Genomic DNA, 12,686 nt, shown 5'->3' with positions numbered 1-12,686 from the left:
TCTCTTAATCTGATTGGTGATTCATACTTCGAGGTTGTTGGCTGTATGATGGGCGTGGCTTTTACCCGATGAAGTGGAAAATGTGCAATAGGGGACATTTTGATGTGTGAAGGAAAAAGGCGTCCGCAGTTTAAACACTTTACATTTTTCCAGGATGCAGTGACGCCACCGGGAGAGTAACTGTGTTTTCTGACGCTGTGTAACGGCCCGAAGAGTCGGTGCAAGATAAACATGCTTCAGACGAGGCGGACTCCCGATGCTACTCGCGGCTTTATTTCCCTTTAGCTTCAGCAGGAGTTGTAAGGTACCTTATGCAACGAGTACAGCGCAAAAATAGCTTCTCTATGCCAAGATAAAGTATGGATGGGTGGAGCGCTATCCCTGCCTCGGATAATGACCCGTCCAGCTCGGAGGGGGAATACATGGTGGAGCAGGGACCCGTAGAGGGAGCGGCGGACAGGGAGCAGCAGCGGGGTAACGTGGACGGGATGGACGACATGGGCAACGGTGCTGTCGGGTTTGGGATGAGTGGGACAGGGGAGGGCAAAGTGGTGCTGGGTCGACTCGGACAGAGAGACGACAAAGAACTGAGGTACCTGCACTTGCTGTGGGAGCCGGGGCGAGGAGAGTTCGGTGCGGGTGATGTGGCGTGCAAACTGGGGAAGATAACGGGGAGCAGGGCCAGGCGGCACCACAGAGCCGTGCGGAACCTGGGTCCCATCGGTAAAGATGTTTATGGTAAGCAACGGTATGGTAAAAGAAATAGTGTGTGCGGAGTTGTAGTTATGTGTTTGAAAATGTCGCTGCACAAACTAAGTAGTGCTGTGCAAGACTGCAAATGTTGGTATCGATCCGATACCAAGTGAATAACAGGTCGAGTGTTGCCGATACCGATGCTTTTAACCTATAAAGGTTATGTCATGAGATGAATCATCATCAATTTGCAAATTCTTTTGAAACTAACTAACCAGCACTAACTCATACTGCTAATGTCACATAAACTGAGAGCTGGTATGGTAACAGTGAAAATGCATGTCAGTAAGTAATGCATGCTGAGAAGATGTGTCACAGTGAATAAGAACATAATTCTCAGTATTGAAGTTCTTATTCCTGTGTTGTTAATTGATAAAATGCTCCTCTGTATAAGTCTCACATCTAATGCAGTGCAGTTTGCTTCTTTCCATGAAATCCGGAAGAAATACTAATGTCCCTGTCATTGAATGTTTTCTTTTAACAGCTGCCAAAAGACTGAGGGAAGCAGCAAACAGCAATGATATTGACACAGGTATGAACAATGTTTTTTTTATGTAGCAGATTAAAACAGGGTTGACAGACAGGCAAAAGCCAGAATATTAAATTTAAAAAGAAAGGCTGACATTAAAGCCAAAAACAGAACAGGGTAACATTAGAGATTACATGGAAAACACGGCATAGACATACATGAAAGACAAACTGCCAACATAATTAGTAATACTAACAAAAATGTGCTTTTTGTGAGCCTTGGGCTTTTAAATGTAATTTTTACTCTTGGAATAGCCAGTAAAACACTGCGACGTGACCACATTGTAATTAATGCACCAGCACAAATGCCACCAACGACATTGACCACTTCAGTGTAGGTTACATCATAGCCTTCACAAAGTTTCACCCCACAAGTTAAAATCAGGCCTAAAGATCAACTCTACAAGGAGAAAGGTCAGGATTGAGGTGATGTGATGACATTTGCTAAAACATCAGAAAGCCTAGCTGCTGCATTTTTAAGTAGTTGGAGGTGAGTGAGTGACTTTTCATTTATACCCAGAAGGAGAGAATTGCATGGGGTCTTGCTTAAACAAAAGAAAAGCATGGGCGAATACAGTAAAACACCTTGCGAGCACTGTCTGGGAGGGATGACTTCAAGTTGTGTTTTTCTATTTCCTTTTTTTGAAATTCACATTTTCTTCCTCAGTCCGAAAGCTCCTGCAAGATGATATAGACCCCTGTGCAGCAGATGACAAAGGAAGGACAGCTCTTCATTTCTCTTCGTGCAATGGCAATGAGAGCATTGGTAGGTTGTCAGTGGCAGATTTTGTTTACTGCGCTTCATATAACTCTGACTGATGCTCATAAATGTCCTTACCTTTACCTGGATTTAATATCAGTTGATCATTGTTCTTTCCCAATGTCTGTTTTATGTTTATAGTGCAGTTGCTGCTGAGCCACGGTGCTGACCCCAACCAGCGAGACAGTCTGGGGAATACCCCCCTCCATCTGGGTAAGAGACCATGACCCAGAAAACTCAAAACTAAAACTGAAGTCAGATTTCTGCATCGGATCGTGTATTTCTTTCACAATTCACTTTTTTCACCCCATGTTCCTACAGCGGCCTGTACCAACCATGTGCCTGTAATCACCACACTGCTAAGGGGAGGTAAGACTTTTGTACAGCAGCTAAATTCTCCATCTTTGTGAAACAATTACCAGAACTATATTGCTTTATATATTATAAGGAGGTGTATCGCCCTAAGGAAACGTGTAAGAATTCATGCATGTTTCTTTTTAAGCACTTGGAACAGTGGAAATGGGGGTGGAGTACTCCAGTTACAATGACATTTGTTTTTTACCAGTGTAGTTTGTCCAAAAACTTAACGCTCAAGTCTGGCAGATAATTAAAATCCAGTGCATATGCATCAGCCGATCAGAGATTTGTCTATCAGCTGCTAATAATTCACCACAGAGTGTCCTGATATGGTAATACACCAGACAACATGCAGTACAATGTGGTGTTAGTAGGGTTGTAGTTAGCCAGCTAGCTTTAAATTAGACATGATACTTGACTCTGGCGGTGGCTAATTTATGGTGTTAGCTAATAAATTAATAAAGTACACAAGCTAATATTAGCCTGAAGAAAGACAGCTTGAGGCAGGTTTTGAGCATGGACTGAGTATGTAAAAGATGGACATAGCTTCCAGATCTGAAAAACTATGCAAATATGGAAGTGCCCAGAACCTCTGACTCATTTTAATGGCCACAAGGAGGCGACGCATCTGGTTTTATAGAAATCTATCAAATAATATTCCCACCTCCCTTGATCAGTACGCTCACTTTATTGTGTGATTGAGCCTCCATCAGCCTCTAAGCTTGCAGTATTCTTGTTTCTTGGCCTTACTGCCCCTCACTCTTCAGTTCTGGTTTCAGAACTGCAAGAAACCTTCGTAACAGGGTTTCGCTAAACAGTTGGTGATGTCACAGTGACTTTGTCCTTCTTTTATATACAATCTCTGGTTTTGATCTACAACACCAAATGAGGCTCTTGACTCAAATGCCCTGTGGATGTCTGTTGTTTTTCCCCAAATTGTGCCATATTTCCATCTGACCAGAAAGGCCTCACTAGAAAAAAACAAACCATGTAGCTCATATGTTGGACGGGAAACTCGTTAGCTTGATAATTGATTTCTTCATGGCTGCCATCTTTAATCTGAGTTAATAAATGAGGAAATGTGATGATAACTTAATTAGAATTTAAAGGCAATTGAAGGTAATGGGTAATTGAGAGGTTTGTTTGTTATTGTTTTTCTTAAGGAGCCCGCGTGGATGCCCTTGATCGAGCTGGCAGGACCCCACTGCATCTAGCACGCTCTAAGCTGAACATTTTGCAGGAGGGAGATTCACGCAGCTTAGAAACACTGAGAGGGGAAGTCACACAGGTAGAAAATGGCTTTACTTTCTTAGAATAGTAGATGCAAACTGAGTTTGGAAACACGCAGTCTGACTCTGCCGCTCTTCCCCATTGATGGAGAATTTTTATGTTTTTTTTTTTATCTGCCTGTCAGATTATTCAGATGCTGAGAGAATACCTGAATTTAATGGGCCAGAGTGAAGCTAAAGAGAGGCTGGAGCACATTTCGACACAGTTGGAGCACACGCGCACCAAAGAGCAGGTGAGACCTCATCACTCAGTCTTCAATTCTCCTATTCAGATGGACGCATAATATTTGGACAACGCAACAAAACTTTAATATGTATTTTAGATTTGTGTTTTTTTTCTCACCAGCTCTTACACAGCTCTGTGGTTTTCTTACAGGTGGATGAAGTGACTGACTTATTGGCCAGTTTTACATCACTCAGTCTACAGAAACAGAATTTGGGCGACAGGTAGAAGATAAAACACTGAAGAAGTGAAACTCAGCGCCTCTTTTTTTGGGGGGGGGGCACAAGCTTCTGCTTTACTAGCTTCGACCTGGCCAGCACGAGCTGAACCACCACGCTGTGGTCATCTCTTAAACTGAGCGTTAAGATAAATTGCCCTTTGGAACAGTTGTACTTTTTGTTATATATGTTTGTTTTGGTAATTATTTGGTTGTTCTCAAACTGTGGGCTGTACCTCACTGGTGGGGTACAAAGCCACTGCATGTGGCTTCATATATGTGTGTGTGTGTGTGTGTGTGTGTTTAAATGAGTGTTGTTTTGATGTTATGCTGACGTTTTTTATTTTTAAATTAATGAATGCCAAAAATTGTGCGTTTTGGTGATTGAACTTAAACAACGGTGAGAGTTTCGCAGTTTGTCCAGGGTGCTAACAGTGCTACACAACATTATTATCTTGGCTAAAATGATTAGATGCTAATCATATAAGAACCCCCCTCACCAGGACAAAACACACTGAGAACAGGAAGCTAGTGGAAGTGCTGCGCGAGTGACAGCATTTGAGTCAACGTGCGATTGTGTTTGTGTGCTCATGCTAATTTCTTGCAGGTTACCAGTAAAGATTATTTGAGACAAAATAATTTAACATTTATCACTGTTGTGATTTTTGGTTCTTATGGACAGCCTCTTTGTATCGTTGCCTTTTCCTCTTGTGTTGCATGTCTGTGTGAACTGTACTGTAAGATTGACTTGGTTGTTAGAAACTGATGTAAATCAATAAATTGTTATCTTTGGATATATGTATAGTATTTTTGTCTGTGTCTTTATATGAGAGGGCCTTTGTAGTTGTCATTTGTTTCAGTGGATACAGAGATTTAATCAAAGGCTTGCTAATATGGCTACTTTTACGCCGATTGGCTACGTTACCTAAGCCCCTCCCCCCGCACCGACGCGTATTGTCTCGCCGATACTAAAGATGGCGACGGGACCCGCGTAAATTGGAGATCTCTTGGAGGTAGTAAAAATTATTTTTCTTCACCTCCCGGTGTTTCCAAACTACACATTCTTGCACTGCATAGGAGATGGAGACAGGAGCGGAGTTAAACGCATGCCCGCGGGTTTCTTTTGTCCACTTGAGCTGACCGCGGCCTAGCTTGTGGGAAAAGCCTCGGGCTTTCCTTAGCGCTGTTCGCCGGCTAGCTCAAGGCACACTCGGCATGACTGATTGGGAGCCTTTAAATGTTGGGAAGCGACAGGGTGAAAGTGGATAGAGAGGGGGGTGTGTTTGTGTATCTTTACGAAAGTAGGCGGGAAATTTTCTTTAGCTGTAATTTTCTGTAACTCTTTTTATAGGAGTGGGGCCATATTATAAATGCAGTATAACACAAATAGCATTTTTCCTGAAGTAACTGCTACTCATTGAGCACTTTTAGGTACATCCAAGCTGCTTCGAGGGCTGAGTGTAGGATTAACCGGGAATAGTTAAAGCAAGACATAATCTGTTTGCAAGGAAATTATACCTGACTATTATTTTCACTTGTAACATTTACTGAAACTGCTCTGACTCTCTTTCCCCCTGGTGTTATGTTATTTAATGTCTGGACTAGTGTTTTGATTTTTGCTCTTGGTGTTTTTACTTAACAGGTCGGTGTGTTGTCTGACATCTCATATCAAGTGTTGGCAAAGGGGAGACCATGGCTTTTGAGGAGATCAAGGGTAGAGAAGCCATTGGTAATGAAGTGTGACTTTAGTACCCCCAGAAACACAAACGAACTGTAACAAAACTGCATTTTAGTCTAATCGCTGCTCTTCTGAATGAGATGCACATGTGACCAGAATAATTAGGGTTTTTTTTTTCTTGTGGAAGCCAGAAATATGACGTGGCTTTTGTGCATTTTAGATGTGGGAATGGAGGGAGACAGGGGGCTCGTGGCTGGTCGCAGCCAGAGGGAGAAGAGGAGGTCGTACAAAGATCTGTTGAGGGAAGAGGAGGAGATTGCTGCTGAAGTACGGAAGTCTTCCAAGAAAAGGCCTAAGGTAAGTTATTTGTCATCAGTAGCTCACCGTCAGTGTTCATGATGGAAGCTATTTATTATGGTTTTGATATTTTTCAAATCAGGATTCAGAACTTTTCATGCTGGGAGGAGAATCACACAAAAAGAAGAAAAAGCATAGCGATGACTACCATTACAGAGGTGAGTGGTTGTGTTTTAATTTAACACTGGGAAGATATATTGTCATGTTGTGTTCTTGTAATTGAGCTTGTATTTTTCTTCCTTTTTATTCTCTCAACAGACCATGATGGTTCAGGCCCTCCTCCCCACAAGAAGAAGCACAAGTCTTCGGACCGCTCCCCGCCCCTTTCTTCTCCCTCATCATCCCATCCCACAGATACGGCGATGGGTCTCCTGCAGGCTATCACCTCTCCCCTGGCCACAGGTTCAGATCCCAGCCCCCACTTGCATAAGAAGCCCTCCTACCCGTCCTTCTCTTCGCACTCTTCCAAGGACCGCAAACGTGAGAGCAGCGGCGGCGGTGGAAGCACGGGGAGCCATTCTTCTTTCTCTCACTCCCGTCCCACCTCTTCGTCATCATCTTCCTCCAAGAAGCACTCCTCCAGCTCCTCTTCCTCCAAATCCTCTCTGTTCCACGGCGGCGTCCCCAAAGAAGAGCCCTTGACATTACGTGAAGCGGATGGGCTGAAGATGAAGCTCATCATGTCGCCAGAGAAAGAGGAGGGAGAGAGCTTCCCATGCACGCCGCACTCCTCCAAAGGAGGGGTGAAGAAAGAGAAGGATCGGGAGGGGGCACTACCTTCAAAGTCGCCCAAGAAGAAGCTGCAGCAGAATAGAGATCCGCTGCCTGTGGTGGGGAAAGAGGTGGAAGTGGAAGGTAGGATGAATCTGTACATTCGATCAAAAAATGTTCAAATTTGGATTAATCACTTACAAAAAAAAGTCTGACTTAAGACTTTTGCACAGTTCTGTATACACAGCACACTATCCATTTCCTCACTTTTTATTTTTTCTTAAATTAATATTTGTTATTCTACTCTGGTATGAAGGACATTATGGAGGTGGCATGGGAGATGAAAGCTCTTCTTCTGGGGCAGAACTGGAGGCAGGTGAACTGGTTATAGACGATTCATATACGCACTTGTCAAAAAAGAAGAAGAAGAGCAAGAAAAGCAAAAAGAAAAAGGACAAAGAAAAAGACAGAGACAAGGAGAAAAGTGGGAAGGACAAGAAGCACAGCAAAGGATTTAGCGGTGAGTTCACTCAGAAGCATTTTTTTGGAAACACTTTGTCCTGCATTTTTGGTATTGGAATCAAACTGTGGAAACAGAGGCGTCTCTATTGTTTATACATGATCATAAAAACACAGTTTACACTTTTTGGGACCGTCTTTACTAGTTAGCCAGCTAGCCAGACTCATGTCTAGCTGCCAGCAGTTATTGTGGTTTCATGCCAACATTTAATAATTGGTTTCCTTATGGCTGACAAGAGGAAACCTGCTGCATCAGGGTTTCACTTGGAAAATTTAGCTTTAGTCAGCTTCAACTCTCCCCATGGTTTTTGTTAGTTGTTAAAAGTGTCAGCATAACTGTAACCATAACTGTTAACAACATAACACGTGCTGATTTACTATACTAATACACTTTTCTAATGTTAGGAACCTTAGGAAATGCACTAACATTGATACAGTGATACTTAAATTCGTGTTTTACAGGGTAGTTATACCAAAGTCATGCGCTTTGGTATAACTACCCTGAGTCATGGTATTAATGTGGTGCAATCAGTCTTTCAGAAAACGCAGCTAAATGCAATACACTAAGTTAAAAATAAATTAAACATCAGGGCAACTCCAGAAAACTCAGCATTCTCTAAAAATAGTTTAGGCTGTTTGCTTAAGCAAAGTGTCCAAGAGGACTGGCTAAATATGAACGTTTTTCCACCTCAAGTGAAGGTAACAGTGTATGTCTGTATAAGTCTGTAGTTACTTGAGATACAGTTAGCTTCAGTTTATGCTCCATTTAAAAAAAAAAAAAAATAGTAACATACTGTCAGATGTCAAAATCAAATCCACTGTCATTGTGTTGGATAAAAAGACAGAAAAACAAACAAACAGCTGCAAGGCGATAATGAGTTAACTTGGAAAGTATTTCAGTGCTCGACAGCGTGAGGAGGGCAAGTGGAGCCTGAGCTGTTCCTCTCTGGGTGACAGACACATTTCTAGGGCTAGCAAACTAAATGTTTCAGGTGTCTGATATCCTCTGTTTTCATAAAGCATTTTTAAAATCGGCTTCCTATGTTCAGGTTCAGTGTTCACCTCAAGTCAGTGAGGCATAGGTAAGTGATTGCCTCATGAAAGCCCAGTTCAGCATGAAACAAGGATCAGCAGTAACCACACAATGCAACTGTAATAGAATAAACAATGATAAAGATAAAACAAACTACACTGTGCATAGTGTTCAAAATAAAGATAAACATAAAAATGTGATCAACAAAAAAGAATAAACAACTGTGGTAAGAGTATATTGTTGTCATGTCAAGTACATTAAGATAAAAACTAGTGTGTGAAGTTGGCAAACAACATTATGACAAACAGTCTGAGCAGACTGATGAATGGGACCTGACCGGTTTGAATGTCTCATGATGTGATTTGTCTTCTGATTAATGCTGTCAACACAGTGGCTTTTGATGACTAAGGGAAATGGCATTTGAAGGTTTCTGCCAGGAAACTCTGCTTTGGAGGACACCGTCGAGTGTGGGATTTAGCTAGGTTTGAAGCAGAAGCATTTCATTATCCTTTAGTTCTCACCGAGAGCTTTCGCAAATGATATCAAGGAAGGAGGTGGCATTTAGAGGCTGAAGTCTTTAAAAGCTCTTTGTAATGTAAACACAGCTGTAATGTTGGCAGGGGAAAAGCCAGTGATTCTTTTCCTATTCACTGCTGCTACATTTTACAGCACGCTTAAGCTGAAATGAATTGATGTGACTGCTGAAGCTTTATAGCTTAAAATGATGTAGGTTAAACAGCAGCCACCACCTCTTTTTCTAGTAGTGATACCGGCCTGGAGGCATGTTTAACGGGTGGGGTTAGTCATGAGGGCCCTCTCTGAGTTAGTCACTTTGAAGCACTTTGAACTAAGTGTGAGCTAAAAACCACTGGGAGGAGGGTGCTATAGGCTCCAGATTCTCAATAACAATATTTCTGATGATATAGAAAAATGCTACTTGTATTCAGCAGCATTTATAAGTTTAAGTAAATAAAGGTTATTTGCCATCCTCCTTTTCCAGTTAGCTACTGCCATTAGTGGCAGTCAGCAGCTGCACAATATTGTTAGTGATTTAAAAAAAAAAATCCACCTGGGATGTTGGATCTTGGGTTGAACTTTTTTATCCAGCTGCTTAAAGCCCAGCGTTCCCACCGTCTAACCTAATCAGTAATTTCCTCTTCCTGTCATATGGTGTAAATTTGTTTGCTTTTAGACTGCATAACACCAACTTCTAGTATCTCCTCCTTCATAGTCTGGTTGTACTTGATCGTGTTTTTGTGGTTTCCACTTTTAGCAGGAACCGTTTTCTTGCATATTCTGCAAAGCGTTGTGCTTTGTTTGAGGCTGTTTCAGGTACTAAACTGTCATCAGAGACCAACACAGGATTGTGTCATTGCTTCCTTAGAGGAGAAGGGAATTAATGCAGTTATTGGGCAGTTGAATTGATGAGTATTAATACTGACTCCATCCATAACAATGTTTCACAAAAGGGCCCATTTCTTTTCTGAAGCCAGTGTAATTAACTCTACATCTGCCCATTTATCTTTGTATGACTGTCACCAGACTCATCAAAGAGCCACAGTCACTCCCATCTCACGGTCACTCACAGTGCTGTGGGCCCTATGTATGCCATGGGCACGCCTATCCCTCCGCACCACCACCAAGGCAGCGACGGTACGACAGAGAAGAAGAAGAAGGAGGACAAAGATCGAGACAAGCACGAGAAGGATAAAGATAAGGTGAGATAGTATTTAGTTACATTTCTCGTTCTTTGTAAGGAAATGTTAATGATGTGCTCAATTGTTGTTGTTGTTTTTCTGTCATCAAGCCCAAGAAGAAAAACACAACAGCGTATCAGGTGTTCTGTAAGGAGTACAGGGTCAACATAAATGCAGAACAGCCGGGACTAGGTGAGGAAAAACTTTGAAATACAGTATAATTTGTGATGAAGCACTTTAAATCTAACGGTAAGAAAAAAACATATAAACTGAATGGGTTTGCATATAATCTGCAGTGTTTGGCGAACTGAGTAAAAAGTTGGCAGAGGTTTGGAAGGCGATGCCTGAAAAGGACAAGCTGGTAGGTTTTTGTCTTTTGCTATAATCCAGTGTGGCTTACACTTAAGTGCTGGTGGTGTGCTTCATGTGTGTGTTTTTCTGTAGGTTTGGAGGCAGAAAGCTCAGTATTTGCAGCACAAACAAAACAAAGCTGAAGCCACGACGGTCAAACACAAGACGTCCAGCGAGACCAAAAGCAAAGGTATATTTGACTGTGAGCGCGGTGTTTTTTTTAGTCCACTCACTGTTGGATCTTTGCTGCCGTCTGTAAGTGCCGTTTTCTCTGTAAAGTTGCAGGGACATCGACAGGAGTGGTGTCTCCAACCAGAGCGCCTGGCACCATGTCCCTGTCCCCGGCTCGAGTCCCAGATGTCGATCCCATCGATGCAGCGGCTCACCTGCAGCTGCTGGGAGAGTCTCTGTCCCTAATTGGACATCGGCTCCAGGAAACAGAGGTGAGTTTTAAATGCGCACATCTATAAAAGCTTTTATCTAGAAATAAAAGCATAAATGCAAAGTTTTAAATTGAATTTGTTAATGTGCAATGAAACCAGTAAGCCATGTTTTCTCGCACTAGGGGATGGTGGCTGTATCCGGGAGTTTGTCTGTTCTTCTGGACTCTATCTTGTGCGCGCTGGGCCCGCTGACCTGTCTCACAGCACAGATACCACAGTTAAATGGATGTCCTCGAAACGTCCTGGTATCGTACCATCAGCTTCATTCAATTCTTCACAGATTCTGCTGTTAAACGTTTCTGCTTGTTTTTGATAACCGTTCAATGTATAATATGTGGTTTTTATCGCTAACTGCTAACAAAGCTCTTGTCTCCTTCTGTCAGTCAAATACATTGGACAACATCGCCTACATCATGCCTGGACTTTGAGGAAAAGATGACTGGAAATCTGGGAGAAACACTTGACCAGGGAGATCCTTTGGACTTTAATTTAAGCCTCGGCTTGGCATTTGAAAAATGTGGATATTTTTAGCATCGATGTGTTTTTAAAGTGTATTTTTTTAAGAACTTGTTTCTCTTAGATTTCTAATTGCTGTATTTTTGAATGGAACATGTTAATCTTACAAGGCACGTCAGCTTGGTTTTACTGTTACTGTACAACTGTCTGTTTTATGGATGGATGTAGTGGACTGAATGTGTGTGTTTGTGTATGCTTAGCTCTTCAGTGGCACGTTAATTGCATGAGAGTTCAATACATGTCTACATATTGAACTTTTTTCTTTTTTACAGAAGTGTACAGAAACCTTTAAGTTCCCTGCTAATCACTGACATAATGTAATATATTTCACATCTGCTTAGTTGTTCTTTTATTCTGTATAAATGACTCATTTTATACATGTAATATTTTACTGTGTATATAACATGTGAAAACTTGATTGAATACACCTTTAGGTGTGACTTTGTTGTCGTGAAGAGCTGTTCCAACAATTCACCGCCGGCTTAAACTTGAACCATGTGGCAACATTAAAATGATCACTTCCCAGATTCAGCTAATATTTTTTAATGAATTCTGAGTGTCCATGCTTCCATGTTTATGTCAAATGTTGACCCTACCATTCAGTTTTCACAGTAGAAATTTAGACTCGTCAGACCAGGTACCATCCACTACTCTCTGATTGTGGTGAACTGTAGCCTCAGTTTCTTTTTCATAACTGACAGGACTGGCACCATGTGTGGTTTTCTGCTGCTGGAGCCCATCAGCTTCAAGGTTTGATGCGTTGTTTAGTCAGATCTTGTGCATACTGTGGCTGTAATTATTTAAATTACAGTTAACTAAGTCATTGGATATTTTCTTTTATTCAGACAACTGTATAAACCCTACAGGTGTTTGTGTGGTAAAATCCCAGTATATCAGCAGTTTGAGACCAGGCCGTCTGGTACCAACATCCAGACCATGTTCGAAGTCACTTTAATCACTTTTCTTCTCCCATTCTGATGCTCAGTTTGAACTTCAGGAGGTCATATTGACCATGTCTGCATTTCTAAATGCACTGAGTATTGGCTGGTTAGATATTTGCATTAACAGCAGATGGATTGGTGCAGTTATAAATGGCTTATCTGTCTTACCTTATGAGTAAGAAGTCTATGCTCAAAAACCAACTGGTCATTTGATAAATAAAGTCATCCAGTTAAACTGATTAAATTATTCCCCCCGAGTTAACAATTGTAAACTTCGGTGCCGACATCCATGCCCTGATGTGCGCATGGTGCC

The 12,686-nt window shown here is 41.8% G+C and overlaps 2 protein-coding genes across 2 annotated transcripts; both read left to right on the top strand.

Annotated features, from left to right (window-relative positions):
• The first annotated feature begins 42 nt into the window (after window positions 1–42).
• ankrd54 (ankyrin repeat domain 54) lies at window positions 43–4,929 on the top strand. The gene is made up of 8 exons (XM_085270395.1): window positions 43–738; window positions 1,238–1,285; window positions 1,949–2,047; window positions 2,183–2,254; window positions 2,363–2,410; window positions 3,562–3,686; window positions 3,813–3,920; window positions 4,064–4,929. The coding sequence occupies exons 1-8, from the start codon at window positions 360–362 to the stop codon at window positions 4,136–4,138; spliced, it is 954 nt and encodes a 317-aa protein (XP_085126521.1). The 5' UTR covers window positions 43–359; the 3' UTR covers window positions 4,139–4,929.
• Window positions 4,930–5,072: 143 nt separating this feature from the next.
• On the top strand, window positions 5,073–11,957 carry hmgxb4a (HMG box domain containing 4a). Its single transcript, XM_085270394.1, has 13 exons — window positions 5,073–5,140; window positions 5,770–5,856; window positions 6,026–6,162; window positions 6,245–6,320; window positions 6,421–7,017; window positions 7,190–7,393; window positions 9,968–10,143; window positions 10,233–10,314; window positions 10,419–10,483; window positions 10,567–10,663; window positions 10,753–10,916; window positions 11,039–11,161; window positions 11,300–11,957. Exons 2-13 carry the CDS (start codon window positions 5,820–5,822, stop codon window positions 11,342–11,344), a joined length of 1,803 nt encoding a protein of 600 aa, XP_085126520.1. The 5' UTR covers window positions 5,073–5,140; window positions 5,770–5,819; the 3' UTR covers window positions 11,345–11,957.
• Window positions 11,958–12,686: the final 729 nt, after the last annotated feature.

The sequence above is a fragment of the Mchenga conophoros genome, linkage group LG4, assembly GCF_057382185.1.
Source record: "Mchenga conophoros isolate Kocher_MC1m ecotype Shallow Benthic linkage group LG4, M_conophoros_male_GT1.1, whole genome shotgun sequence".
Classification (NCBI taxonomy): domain Eukaryota; kingdom Metazoa; phylum Chordata; class Actinopteri; order Cichliformes; family Cichlidae; genus Mchenga; species Mchenga conophoros.
Note: the sequence above shows the minus strand (reverse complement) of the source record. Positions and strands in the feature narration are given on the sequence as shown.